Genomic DNA, 13,844 nt, shown 5'->3' on the forward strand with positions numbered 1-13,844 from the left:
AGTGTAGCGTTCCGCCTAAGAAGGGGGTCACGCACATGGCCGACAGCGAATCCAGAAGAGGGCAGGAAAACTGCCTAAAAGGGGAAATGCCCTAGCACCGACGCAGGTTGGGAGCGCAACACTATGCCGCCTGTGGAAAGAGGGCATGCAGCCATGCAGCACTACTGATGAGGCTGCAGCGTCCTGCGCAGTCCAATAGAAATCTGTTATTATATATAATTTTTTATTAAAAACACAGCCTCTCTGAGGCTAAAGGGGGCCACCATATAGGGGCACAGATAGTCAGGAAAAAGGGGGGGGGCCAGCCATACAGGCCCTTTGGGAGCCGGCCTGTACCCAAAAGGGTTAACATGGATCCGGCCTGGAGGGCGGCGCTGCGATCCCCTGGGGGCGGAGGAACCTCCCGGCGGGAAAAATTCGCGCCTGGAGAAGTTCCCGCCCCCTCCACCAGAGGCCGGAATTTTGCGGCCTAGCAAGCCGTGAGGCCGGGGTCTAAATTTGCGGCGCCCGGTATGTACCGCCGGAACCTGAGGCGGAGTGGCGCATCAAACCGGCCGCGGGTGCCCACCCCGCGGGCCGGTCGGAATTGCGGCCCAGCAGGCCGCGAAGCCTGGGCCACAATTTGCGAAGCCCCACCGACCGGCACCGACGGTCGGCCGGGGCCTGCTGAAGTCAAGCCCAAAGCCGGCCGCGGGAGCCCACCCCGCCGGCCGGAATGGCGGCTTGCCGGCCGCGGGAGCCCACCCCGCCGGCCGGAAGAGTCAGGGGCCCGGAATAGCGGCTTGCCGGCCGCGGGAGCCCACCCCGCCGGCCGGAAGAGTCAGGGGCCCGGAATGGCCTGGGCTAAGATTTTTGCGGCGCCCGGTCGCACCAGAGTACCAATGTCGGCCGGAGGCGAGGCCTCACTCCACAGCAGTCAGGAGCCTCAGGCCTTGAGCAACACTCCGGTAGGAGATGGGGGGGGACCCAGAGACCGGGTGCCTGTGGTAGAAATAAACTATGTTGCCGCTTCTGTAGCTGGCTGTGGAGACAGCCACTGGCTGCATGTCTATGGGAGCCAGGCAGGGGGGGGGGGGGTAAGGCAGAAGGAGATTGCCGCTCTGCAGGTGCCAGCATAGATCCAGCAGGGGACTAGAGGCCCAGTATGGGGGTCAGGCACGCAGGAGACCGGGGGGGACGGGGACGTAGGGCTGGAGAAGCCTCTCTCTTACCACAGCCGTCTTCACCCTCGGTCCATTCCAGCAGGGTCGCCCCTTCAGCTACTGGCACCGTAGTGGCAGGACGCTGGAAGAGGGACTTGGCGTGCGGGCGACCCTTGGGCTGGCGGGATGCAGGGGAGCTAGGCTGCCCTGGTCCACCTTGCCTTCTGTGGGGGAGGCAGCAGTGCGGGTGACCGGCACTGGCGCAGCTCAACCCCGGGAGAACAGAGAGGTCTAGTGCGACTCTGTTATCCCTGATGATCTGGAACAAAAAGAAAATAAAAAAGTAAAAATCTAAAATTTAAACAAGGGGAATACAGCCCTGCAGAGCAGGGAGTGTCTTGCCTCCTTGGACACTAAGCAAAAAACTGGCAGTCTCTCTCTCCAGGCTGAGGGTATAGCTGTGGAGGAGGGGCTTAACAGCTTTCACTTAGTGTCACGCCTCCTATGGAGATGAGCTATACCCAAGGTCTTCTGTGTCCCCCAAGGAAACTGGGCGAGAAAACAGAGTTTTATTCATATGTAAATGAGTGCTCGCAAGTGCCCAGGGGCGGCGTTGGGGCTGTAAGCCATTGCCATGCCTTTCTTTTCTTTTTTTAAAGGCGCAGTTAAAAAGGTCGCCAAAAATTGGATTTTTTTGTACTCACCGTAAAATCCTTTTCTCGTAGTAGGCATTGGGGGACACAGCACCATGGGTATATGGAGGTGACACTAGACATAAAAAGTGTTGGCTCCTCCCCGTTGGGCTATACCCTCTCCACAGGCACTAGACAGATCAGTTTGTACCAAAAGCAGTAGGAGAGAGAAGGAAGGCAAGGAACCAACAACTCCCGTACCGGGAAAGATCAAGAGACCAGCCCGGAGAAGCGGAAGTAAAAAACATAGGGTGGGATCTGTGTCCCCCAATGCCTACTACGAGAAAAGGATTTTACGGTGAGTACAAAAAATCCAATTTTCTCGTGCATGGCATTGGGGGACACAGCACCATGGGACATCCCAAAGCAGTCCCCGAGGGTGGGAAAAGAACACCCATGCCACCGGTTGGGCATACAGGTGTGGCAGAACTATGTCACCCAACAGGAGAAAAGCACGGAATAGGCAAGAAGCCTCATAACAAGGGAGAAACCCCAATGAAGCCACAGTGAAGACAGCCAGCACCCCAGGACAAATGCCTGGGAGAAAGTCCCAAATGCAAAAAGAAGGCAAAGGGGAACACCCAGCTCACCCGAAGGCTGGAGATAAAGTAGGACAGCACTGCGTATTGGAGCTACCTAACAGTCTAATTGTCTTAGGCGAAAGCACAAACACCTTGAGGCCAAACGAGTGAGGGAAGCCATAGCAAGGCTCACATGTGAAGGGAGCAGGTCTCCCCTCACCACAAAGCAGCTGAAGAATTTAAGCGCCCTATTGAAAGGAGAAAATCCCAAAGGTGCTAAGGGAAACCGCCAACCCTTGGAAGGGGAGGGGTGGTAAGTAAAAACCAGGAAAAGAGAAAAGATAAGACCTGCATCCCAAAACCAGGAGACGAGGAACGAGCCTCTGAAAATAAAATATCGCTGAGAGGCGCAAGACCGGAGAAACTCTGACCAAATTAAGTATCAGAGAAAAAAGGGGACCAGATGCAGGCCCAGGAAATCTCAGCAGGGAGACACTGGAGTGAGGGAAGCCATAGCAAGGCTCACATGTGAAGGGAGCAGGTCTCCCCTCACCACAAAGCAGGTGATGAAGTTAAGCGTCCTATTGGAAGATGAAAACCCCAAAGGCGCTAAGGGAAACCGCCAACCCTTGGAAAGGGAGGGGGTTGTAAGTAAAGGCCAGGAAAAAAGAAAAGATAAGACCTGCATCCCAAAACCAGGAGACGAGGAACGGGCCTCTGAAAACAAAATAACGCTGAGAAGCGCAAGACCGGAGAAACTCCGGCCAAATGAAGTATCAGGGAAATGCAGACCCAGGAAATCTCAGCAGGGACACACTGGACAGAGACATGGGAGGAGAAGGGGAGTACTCCCAACAGTCTAAGGAGGAAGGTTCTACAAACAGGAGGAGGTCCCTCCCGAAGGAGACCATAAGGTGGAAATGCAGACCATAGCACTAAACCACTCAACACCAGGTACTTGACGTGGGAGGATGGGAATATAGACACTAATCCCAAGAGGTCCACAAGGCTATTGGAACCCATAAGGGGAACAATCAACGCAGGCCCCTCCCAAACAACGATTATCATACAGAATCTGTGTGGTCAAATGAACGGGGACAAGGAATCCAGAAAGGAGTACCCGGTATGGACAACAAATACCTGAGTACCAGAGGAAAACAAATACCAGAATATCCAAGAAAAAAAATGAAGGAATTGGCCATGGACAACTAGCCATTCTAAGAAAAGTGGCTAGCAATCTGCATACATTGTCCAGGGGAGGGCAAGTACAGCAGCTTGGATTGTACCACTAAAACGACAGAATCCAAGAATGGCGAAGTCAGCTGCGACTGACATACAGAAGACTCCCAGGGGTAGAAAGTACCTGACAGGCGCAGACAATAGCAAGGTCCAAGGGGACTGCCCTCTGTCAGATAGTACAACTGAGCAGAGAATATAAGGGAACACCCGGACCCAGAAGGAACTATGGAACCCTGTCCGATGCCAGAGCAATCAGCAGAAAATTCACCTACCAGGCAGGTGTGTGGCGCTCAGTGGTTCTGTCCCTGACTCATCAGGGAGGACGTCCAGCGAGGATAAGGTCGCTGACCCCAGAAGGATTCCGTGTGGCGGAGGACATCCAGTGATGGCCGAAAACTGCTGCAGCGGCCGGTGCTCACCAAGCTACGTACCCCAACAAGAAGAAGATCCAGTGGAGATCACTGTACTCCACCAGGAATGGTCCGCCCTGCAATAGAAAACAACGCGGGTACTCTTTTATAATATGGGGAACGCGGAGTGCAGCAGACAGTAGTATTTTATAGGGATGGCAATAGCAACCCTAGCACAAAAGCCAACCACCACCTGGCCATGGTGTAGGGAGCGTGGTTGTATGTGGACCACCCACCAGATCAGAACAGATCAGCCATATACTGGGTACACCAGAAGTAGCACTAGACTGACAAGGTGGAGGTGGGGGTTGGGCTGGCCCACCCCTGCCAGATATGGTTACCATGTACATGCTGAACCAGGATGGCCTGTTGTGGACAGTGCCTTGAGAAAGTACAAGGAGACCAAAGAGCACGACAGTAACGGAGTGGCAGATGTATGGAAGAACCAAAAAGGGAAGTAACCAACATCCGCAGCACAGATTAGAGCCCGGGGAAGGAAGCACCCAGTAATACAGAAACTGTATGAGCCACAGATAGCACCATAGGGCCCAGCACGTGGGTACTAAAAATACACGCCTAAAACCGAGGTAAAGTGGCTGCATGTTGCACACTAAGGAGAGTGCAAACAAAGCCACAGCATCCGGGAATGCAACCGCATTTGGAGGGTACAGGTCCTCAACCTGTTAAAGTATAAATACGGCTGTGTAGTGTAGAGAAACGACCAGACAGGTGCAATGGGTACAGCATCTGGAGATGGTAGAGGTAGATTTAAGATTAGAACGATGTGGCCGCATGGTGCACCCTAGGACCAGAGAAGTGCAGCGGCTACCGCGTTAGCAATGCTACCTATATTCCGCTCGGGAAGGGGGAAATAGGGCCGCACGGTACCACAAAGAACGACAGGTGCACACCACAATTAAGTGCAATGGCAACTGAAGGAGGCCCTCTATTTCACCTGAGGGAAACAGGGCCGCATAGTACACCATAGAGCCAGACAGGTGTAACAGCTGCAGCATCAGAGACGGTGCAGGAATCTACCTAAGAAGGGAGTAAGATGGCTGTTTGGTGCACACTATGATGAGGTAGGTGGCCTCAATATCTCGTCCGGTAAGTGAGAAATAGTGCCGCAAGGTACACCATAAGGCCAGATAGGAGATAGTGAAGTTACTCTACCTATGAAGGGAGCAAGGTGGCAGCTTGGTGCCCACTAGAACCAAACAGAGGCAATTGCTACAGCAATTGAGTGGCCTCTATAGCTCGCCCGGAAGGGAGAAATAGTGCCGCACGGAACACAATAGAGCCCACCAGGGATATTGGATACAGTATCAGGAGATGGTGTAGGTACTCTGCCTATGAAGGGAGCAAGGTGGCTGGAAACAGACAGGTGCAATTGCTACGGCAATTGAAGGCGGCCTGTATATCTCGCCCGGTAGGGAAAAATAGTGCTGCATGGAACACCATAGACCCAGCCAGGAGTAATAGCATCTGGAGTAGGTGTAGGAACTCTACCTATGAAAGTAACAAGGCGGCTGGAAACAGACAGATGTAATCGCCACGGCAATAGAAGTCGGCCTGTATTCTCTGGTACAGGCACTACAAAAGAGCCTGCAAAAGCAATTCAGCCAGAGGCTGCCTACCAGACCCCAGGAGCTGTATCACAGCGCGCCCCATGCAGGAAAGCAGCAAGATGGTGACCCGGTGAGAGAAGGAGCCGGCAGCAAGAGGAAGTACCACCCCTCTGAGACAGAGCAGGGAACCTGGAGCTGGATTGGGCAGGCAGGAGAGGCCCCTCCCAGGCTCCCCCCACGGAGGGGAGGTGACAGAGCAAGCCCGGGAAGCTCAGAAGTGGGCGGGGAGTTGCGGCCTAGTAGGCCCGAAAAGGAGGGGCCTCAATTAGTGGAGCGCGGCCGGGGACGAAACGGCCGCGATCGCGGAAGTGCTCCGGAGCTGCCGCGACGAACGGGGGCCAGGTGGGAGAGAGAACTGGAGAAGCGACCCCCAGAGGGAGAAAAACGGAAGGCAAAGGGGCTTCTGGGGCCAGGATACAGCTAAGAGATGTCAACCCAGGCCCCTCCATATGAAGGGAGCAGGTTAGGTATCCGGGAAGAGAGGAGAGGGGGGAACGCGCCCAGGCCCGGGGAGGAGGGTGGGAGACCCTAATCTAATGGAACATACTCACCCTCAGATGTCTTCAAGCGCAGCAATAACCACCCCCTCGGCGGACTCAACACGGGAACCGTGGGACTGCCGGAATTCCACTGCGGAAGTAGATTTGGGGACTGGGTGGCTGCCAGGTACCTGAGTACGCGCCCGCAGGGGGGCAACTAAAGTGCAACACGATGGAGCCACCCCTGCAGCAGGCCGGAACCTGCAGAGAAGAAAAAGAAAAAATGAGTGAAGAAAAAATAAAATAAAAAAGTAGCAGGATGACCTGCACAAAAAGGGCAGGTCAGGTCTGCCTCCTACGGACACTAGAACAAGACTGATCTGTCTAGTGCCTGTGGAGAGGGTATAGCCCAACGGGGAGGAGCCAACACTTTTTATGTCTAGTGTCGCCTCCTAGTGGTAGTTGGACATATACCCATGGTGCTGTGTCCCCCAATGCCATGCACGAGAAACACATAGTTTGCAACTTTTTAATGCCACTTTTCAGAAACAAAAGAAAGTTTAAATCTCCCTCTCTAGTCATTCTGTTCATGGCTTCCATCCAGTGGCACATCTAGAAATGACTGGGCCCCACAGCAAATGTATGAACAGGGCACCCACCCCAGTAAAATCTGTATGATACATTAGCACATTCCTGTGTGGGACGGGTAGTGGCCTCTCTTTACTGCTGGGACTGGGGCGTACTTTCTATTGCTATGTGTGTACAGGCGTCATTCACTGAAGACTGGAGTTATTGGTAATGTCTGAGGGGCTCGTGTCTATGGGAACACAGGTGGGCAGGGATGTCATGTGACTGCTCCTCTGAAGACACTTGCTGCACTGCATGCTGGGATATTTACTTTCACTTTGCAGCTGCTCCGCCCAGCTGGTCTGAGGAGCTCCTCCAGGGAGGCGCGTCATGTGAACAGGTTAGAAAAATGATATATAGCCTGTACATTTATTAATACTTCATAGTTTTGGCTAGTGTTTGGGGCACTTTGGATTTTTGAGACTTAAGGTGGCCAACCCCTTTAAACGCTTGCCGCTACTGTAACGCCGATAGGCATCCGGGCGGCAGCGCTCTCAGGTCTCAGCGACACCTATTGGCGTCATCTCGTGAGATCCGAGAAATATCTCTGTAAATGACAACTTTTTCCATTTATTTATACAAAGTTGTAATTTACAGAGATATTTCTCACACACAGTATGGGTATATGTAAAAATACACCCCAAAACACATTGCCCTACTTCTCCTGAATACGGCGATACCACATGTGTGACACTTTTTTGCAGCCTAGGTGCGCAAAGGGGCCCAAATTCCAATGAATACCTTTAGGATTTCCCAGGGCATTTTTACGCATTTGGATTCCAAACTACTTCTCACGCTTTAAGGCCCCTAAAATGCCAGGGCAGTATAAATACCCCACAAGTGACCCCATTTTAGAAAGAAGACACCCCAAGGTATTCTGTGAGGGGTGTGGTGAGTTCATGTAAAAATTTATTTTTTGTCACAAGTCAGTGGAATATGAGACTGTTTTTTTTTCTTACAAAGTCTCATATTCCACCAACTTGTGACAAAAAATTTAATTTTACATGAACTCACCATACCCCTCACGGAATACCTTGGGGTGTCTTCTTTCTAATATGGGGTCACTTGTGGGGTATTTATACTGCCCTGGCATTTTAGGGGCCCTAAAGCGTGAGAAGTAGTTTGGAATCCAAATGCGTAAAAATGCCCTGTGAAATCCTAAAGGAACTCATTGGAATTTGGGCCCCTTTGTGCACCTAGGCTGCAAAAAAGTGTCACACATGTGGTATCGCCGTATTCAGGAGAAGTAGGGCAATGTGTTTTGGGGTGTATTTTTACATATACCCATACTGTGTGTGAGAAATCTCTGTAAATGACAACTTTTTGGGTTGCTCACAATTTAGCCCCGCCCAAAATGCCAGAACAGTAAACACACCCCACAAATGACCCCATTTTGGAAAGTAGACACCCCAAGGTATTCACTGAGGGGCATAGTGAGTCCGTGGGAGATTTTTAATTTTTTTTGCCAGAAGTTAGCAGAAATGGAAACTTTATTATTATTTTTTTCCCCTCAGAAAGTGTCATTTTTCGCTAACTTGTGAAAAAAAATTAAATCATACATAAACTCACCATGCCCCTCCGTGAATACTTTGGGGTGTCTTCTTTCTAAAATTGGGTCATTTGGGGGGTATTTATACTATCCTGGCATTCTAGCACCTCAAGAAACATGACGGGTGCTCAGAAAGTCAGAGCTGCTTCAAAATGCGGAAATTCACATTTTTGTACCATAGTTTGTAAACGCTATAACTTTTGCGCAAACCAATAAATATACACTTATTGGATTTTTTTTTATCAAAGACATGTAGCACAATAAATTCTGACACAAACCTGTATAGAAATGTAATTATATTTGAACAATTTTACCAGAAAAAGTTAAAAATATACTTTTTTTGAGAAAATTGCGGTCTATTTTGATTAATATCAGAAAAACGAAAAATCTCAGCAGCAATCAAATACCACCAAAAGAAAGCTGTATTTGTGAGAAGAAAAGGAGGTAAAATTAATTTGGGTGCCAAGTTGCATGACCGAGCAATAAACCGTTAAAGTTGTGAAGTGCCGATTTGTAAAAAAGGGCCTGGTCACTAAGGGGGGGGGGGGGGGGGGGGGGGGGGTATAAACCTGTGGTCCTTAAGTGGTTGAAAAAAACTCACATTTCCCTGCACTAGTGCCAGCTGTAGAGTTCTTCTGTTCTAGCTCCTCCCATTGATGACATCAAAAGGTCCTTAAAGGGGTATTCCCATCTCCAACAATGGGGGCCTATCGCTAGGATATGCCCCCACTGTCTGATCGATGCAGGTCCCACCGCTGGGACCCGCACCTACAACTAGAACGGAGTGGAGAGAGCTGTGGCTGGAGAACCCTGGATTTCCCAGGGTCCATCCACCACCAAGCACTGCTCTCATAGAAGTGAATGGGAGAGCACCGCGCACGTACGGCCCCTGCTCCCATTCATCTCTATGGGGCAGACTGAAATAGCCAAGCCAGCGCTCGGCTATTTTCGGCAGTCCCATAGAAATGAATAGGGGGCGGCTGAGCATGCGCAGTATGCCCTCCATTCATGGGACCCACACTTAGACAATGGGGGCACATCCTAGCGATATGCCCCCATAGTCTGAGATGGGAAAAACCCTTTAAGCTGTGCTTGGAGTTTACATTTCCTTTCAGTACAGCTGTAGGACCTTCCTCCCCATGTGCTGATCATACTGATCGGTGTCAGCATGGAGAGAGAAGAGAGTGCAGATGCACAGCTCTCTCACTGATTGGGCAAAGTGCTGTATTTGCGCTCTGCCGGATCATTAAGGAAGCAGTTAGGGGGTCTGCTCATGCGGGATCTCCCTACTGTTTATAACAATAAGGCACTTTTTCGCAATAATTCTTTGTGCGTCTTATAAAGCGAAAAATACGGTAAGTGTCTAGGCCACTTCTAGTAAAGTGCAGAAGATGGGAAATTCACCTTGGAATTTGGAACATCTTGCAGGGGCCTGTTTTCCAGAGTTGCTTTCCCCAGTTCCGATTCTGCATGTTTCAATGCAATCTGTAGGAGGCGCTTTTCACGAAGCCACACAGCACGTTCTGCCTCCAGGACTGAGTCTACAACATCAGCATGCACCTAGAACGAAAATGCGCAATCAGTAATACTTTAGTTAGAGTCAAGGAGACCTACTTCAGACAATTGGCTATACAAAGTGGAGGTTGCCCTACTGGGCAGCCAACGTTCATGATCCATATTTGCCGTGTCTGCACCTAGAATCTGTCTAAAAAGTGTTGCAAATTGACGCAGTTAGGGTTTTGTGTAGCTACACAGGGGTGGGGCTTGAGGGTGGGTTAACATCATGTTTTATGCCTCCGTTTGATGTAAACTTTAGAAAAAAAATAACACAAAAATGCAGCACATCACGTTCTTGCATCCTGTCCGTTTTTTTGTTGTTGTTACAACAGAACTCTATGGTGAATGGACGCCACTGTATGGAATCAGTCTGAGGCATCTGTTTAACGTATACTTTTTTTGTATACGCTAAAAGGATGGGAAAAATATGATGTGAACCCAGCCTTAGTGGGAAAGGATGTGGCTTTGTGGGAATGGGGTGTAAACTATTATGCACCATTTTGCAACACAATTCTGACCTGCACCACATTTATCATCTAGAGAGCCTAAGTTCACACCATCTGTAGGTTTGGTAAATCTGCCCCTTGTCTAGTCCTTTACTAAAACATGCAATAAAACTGAAGAGCCGCTTAAAGGGGTTTTCCCCACAAGGAGATTTTTCTATAACTTAGTAAAATCAGTAAAATCTCTTTCTCGCCCATATTCATTGGGGGACACAGGAACCGTGGGTATAGCTATGTCCTCTAGGAGGCATTGACACTAGATAAAGCTGTTAGCTCCTCCCCTGGCAGCTATACCCCCTCCAGCCTGGAGAGTGAGCTTCAGTTTTTTCTGGTGTCAATAGGAGGTAAGACCTCCCTGCTCTGCAGGGTAGCTTTTGAAGATTTTTTATTTTAGTTTTTTATTTTCCTTCTTTTCGGGTGGCAAACAGTGGTCACCTCGCCTCCGGTCACCTCAGCAGCTGGCACCAGAGTGGCAGGAGTCTGGTATGGTGGGAGGGTCTTCTCTTTGGCGGACCTAGGTGACCGTTCTGCTGGCGGTCCACCTTATCTTGTGGGGGAGGAGGCAGCGTGGCGGACCAACGCTGGCATGCTCCCCCGGGAGAACAGGGAGAGGAGGTGACCACTGTTTGCCACCTGAAAAGAAGGAAAATAAAAAAACTAAAATAAAAAATCTTCAGGAAATCCCCTGCAGAGCAGGGAGGTCTTGCCTCCTATTGACACTAGAAAAAACTGAAGCTCTCTCTCCAGGCTGGAGGGGGTATAGCTGCCGGGGGAGGAGCTAACAGCTTTTACTAGTGTCAACGCCTCCTAGAGGACATAGCTATACCCACGGTTTCTGTGTCCCCCAATGACATTGAATCGAGCAGCAGTGCACATGGAGGACTACCACTTTATTCAAGCTCCTCCTCACTCTGGATGTATAGCGAGTAGGAATGGGGTCTAGGGACCGCTGAGCCTCTGCTTGACCATCAGCATGTCCACAATGGATTGTGTACTACTTTTTCTTTTTTATTTACCGGATCTTTTGTCTTCTGGAGTGATTGTTGTAGACTCTTGGCAAGTTTGGATAGTTGACTTTTCAGCTCCATTTTCTCTTTTGTCAGCTGTGATACAGAGCTTGCAAGCTCCTCATTCTCACGTTTCAATACATCAATTATGCTGGATGGAGACTCTGAAAGCTGCTAAAGGAAGCAAAGGTTTATGAACATCCATGCATAGGTGTGGCATTAGATCACTGTACACTTGTACAGAGCAATCCATAAATAAAAAAAAGCAGCATCTTATAAGACATGCAATAAATTAATTCACTGGAATGATTTCACCCATGATCAGGTCATTGGGTCACACGTCACTGGCTGCAGTGATCACATGACCCATGTCAAACCAGATGTTGACGTGGGGAGACCCAGGACCTGCAGAGTCAGCGATGGAGCCGTTACCCAGCAGCAGGGATCAGGTACATATAATTGCTACAACGGGTGTGGCCCTGCTGAAAGGCCTGTAGAAAAGGTCTTCGGAGGGGAGCAACCCCTTTAATGCTAGGAGAAATAAGTTTCCCATAATAAAACACTGACCTGTAAATATCCTTTTTGCAGTTCAGACTTCAGCTCTGATAGAGAGTCCAGCAATGCTGTCACTTCAGCCTCATCAGGGAAGCCTCCATGTTTTCTGAAAAAAATAAAAATAAAATCAGTATATTAATGGACTACTAAACTCATAGCTCAAAGTTTACTGCCATCCTTAGACAATCAACACATTTAAGAGGGAGTGGAGGTTTTAAAGGAAATGTGTCACAGGCATAGTAAATGATGAATGAGACGGGCCTACCGACTCGTCCCCTTTCCCCGCCCACTTTTATAGACCTGGCATGAGTGGAGAAAGAACCTCTGCGCCGCAATCTGCGCCAGAAATAGATTTATTTCTGTAAGTAAATGATCCTCTTTTACTGATTTCTACACAAGCATCTCTATCTTTGCAGCAGTCACGAGGAAAGAAACCTGAACTACTTTTCTCTAAATCTTACAGTATACACCACTCTTTACACCTAGTACTGCTTACCTGTCACTGTTGTTCTGCACCCATTGCTTCACTTGTAGCACAGTGTGAAGCAACTGCTGCCATACTCTTTGCATGTTGGTGGTTAAGTAAGCAACGTTTTTAGGAGAGGTACTGCTGTCTTTCCAGAGTCTGCTCTTTCGGGATGCTAGTGCACGTTCTTGTTCTTCTAGGTCTAGAAGCATCTGCTGAAGTTCCCGAATACGACGTTTGTCTCGTTCATGTTGTAACTGTAAGTCCTATTTTAAGAACAGAGTTTATGAAACCAATATTTTGCCCTTTCCAAGCTGCATAATACACAATTCAGATTTTCCTATCAGTAGGTATTCAGTAACCTCCACAATTGCCGTCCAGATAACAAAGTTGAGAGGGCTCACATTACATTGTTTTGTGGAATTGGTGACAGGGGAAAATGTACAAAGTAAGATGTAACAGACTTCTAGGAGCGCATACTTAGATTCTGTTGACACTGCAAAGCTAAACTGAAGTCTATAATGTGTGTGAAAACAATACTTTGAAGAAAAGGTCATCTGCACATAAAGAAACAGGGAAAAGACTCACTATATAACATTAAATTGCCACAACTTTCAATGCTCAGGACTCACCATCATTTTACGATCCTGCTCCTCTTCTCGCACTTTGCTTGCTTCTACTTGTTTTAATTTTTTTGACTCTTGTTCAAGTTCTTTCACCCAAGTTCTTTCCTTTTCTTTAAGGATCAAAACTTGATCTTGGTACTGATCGCGCTCCTTCTGCAGGCGAAGTTCACGTTCTCTCTGTTGCTCCAAAACACCATCCAGTTGTTGCTTCTGACTCTGCAAGGACTCCAAGAGCGCTCGCAGCTTGACTCCAGCCTCTCGCTCTCTTTCCATTTCCTCACGACAGGCTTGTACTTCAAATTCTAGTTGTCGTTTGGCATGGACGGCCTGCTGTTGGGTCTTCTCTATCATGCCAGCAAGGTCCCTAGCGCGCTTCCTCTCGTCTTCCAATTCACATTTTACTTTCAGTACCAAGTTGTGCTCCTGTTGCCTCTCCTCCTCTTTTTTGGACAGTTCTCGGGCATGCTGCTGTCTGAGCTGTTGAAGATTTCCACGCTCAAGAGTCAAAGTATTTGAAAGACTTGATGTGTGCTGCTTCTCCTTCTCCAACTCTTTTGCTGCCTCTGACAGTTTGCTGTGCTCCTGAGCAAGAAGAGCTTTACAGCGAGACTGTTCTATTTCAAGTTCTTTTTTCAGATTGCTACAAAAGGCTTGTTCTTGAGCAAGAGCTGCTGACAGTTTGGCATTTAGCTTTTGGTGCTCCTCAAGAGATACTGAGGCTTCCTGACATGACAAGAAATAAGAATGTTAAACTGAGGAAACAAGCAAGAAACACAGTAAGGACTTTTAGACAATTTATGGGTCAATTATTGGGAACGAGCGTTAGGAATGCTCGTTCCTGAC

General features: G+C 49.0%; 1 protein-coding gene across 5 annotated transcripts in view; it reads right to left on the reverse strand.

Moving 5' to 3' along the window:
* The window catches only part of PCNT (pericentrin), a 134,218-nt gene that overhangs the window by 12,854 nt on the left and 107,520 nt on the right, over positions 1–13,844 (reverse strand). For 4 of the 5 annotated variants that reach the window (XM_040441679.1, XM_040441677.1, XM_040441678.1 and 1 more), the window contains 5 exons: positions 13,008–13,724; positions 12,406–12,641; positions 11,922–12,015; positions 11,364–11,528; positions 9,692–9,847 (listed from right to left, as the gene is read on the reverse strand). In XM_040441679.1, coding sequence (XP_040297613.1) covers positions 9,692–9,847; positions 11,364–11,528; positions 11,922–12,015; positions 12,406–12,641; positions 13,008–13,724 — 1,368 coding nt within the window. The remainder of the gene's footprint in view (positions 1–9,691; positions 9,848–11,363; positions 11,529–11,921; positions 12,016–12,405; positions 12,642–13,007; positions 13,725–13,844) is intronic. The other variant, XM_040441676.1, reaches the window with a different exon arrangement.

The sequence above is a fragment of the Bufo bufo genome, chromosome 7 (assembly GCF_905171765.1).
Source record: "Bufo bufo chromosome 7, aBufBuf1.1, whole genome shotgun sequence".
Taxonomy (NCBI): Eukaryota; Metazoa; Chordata; class Amphibia; order Anura; family Bufonidae; genus Bufo; species Bufo bufo.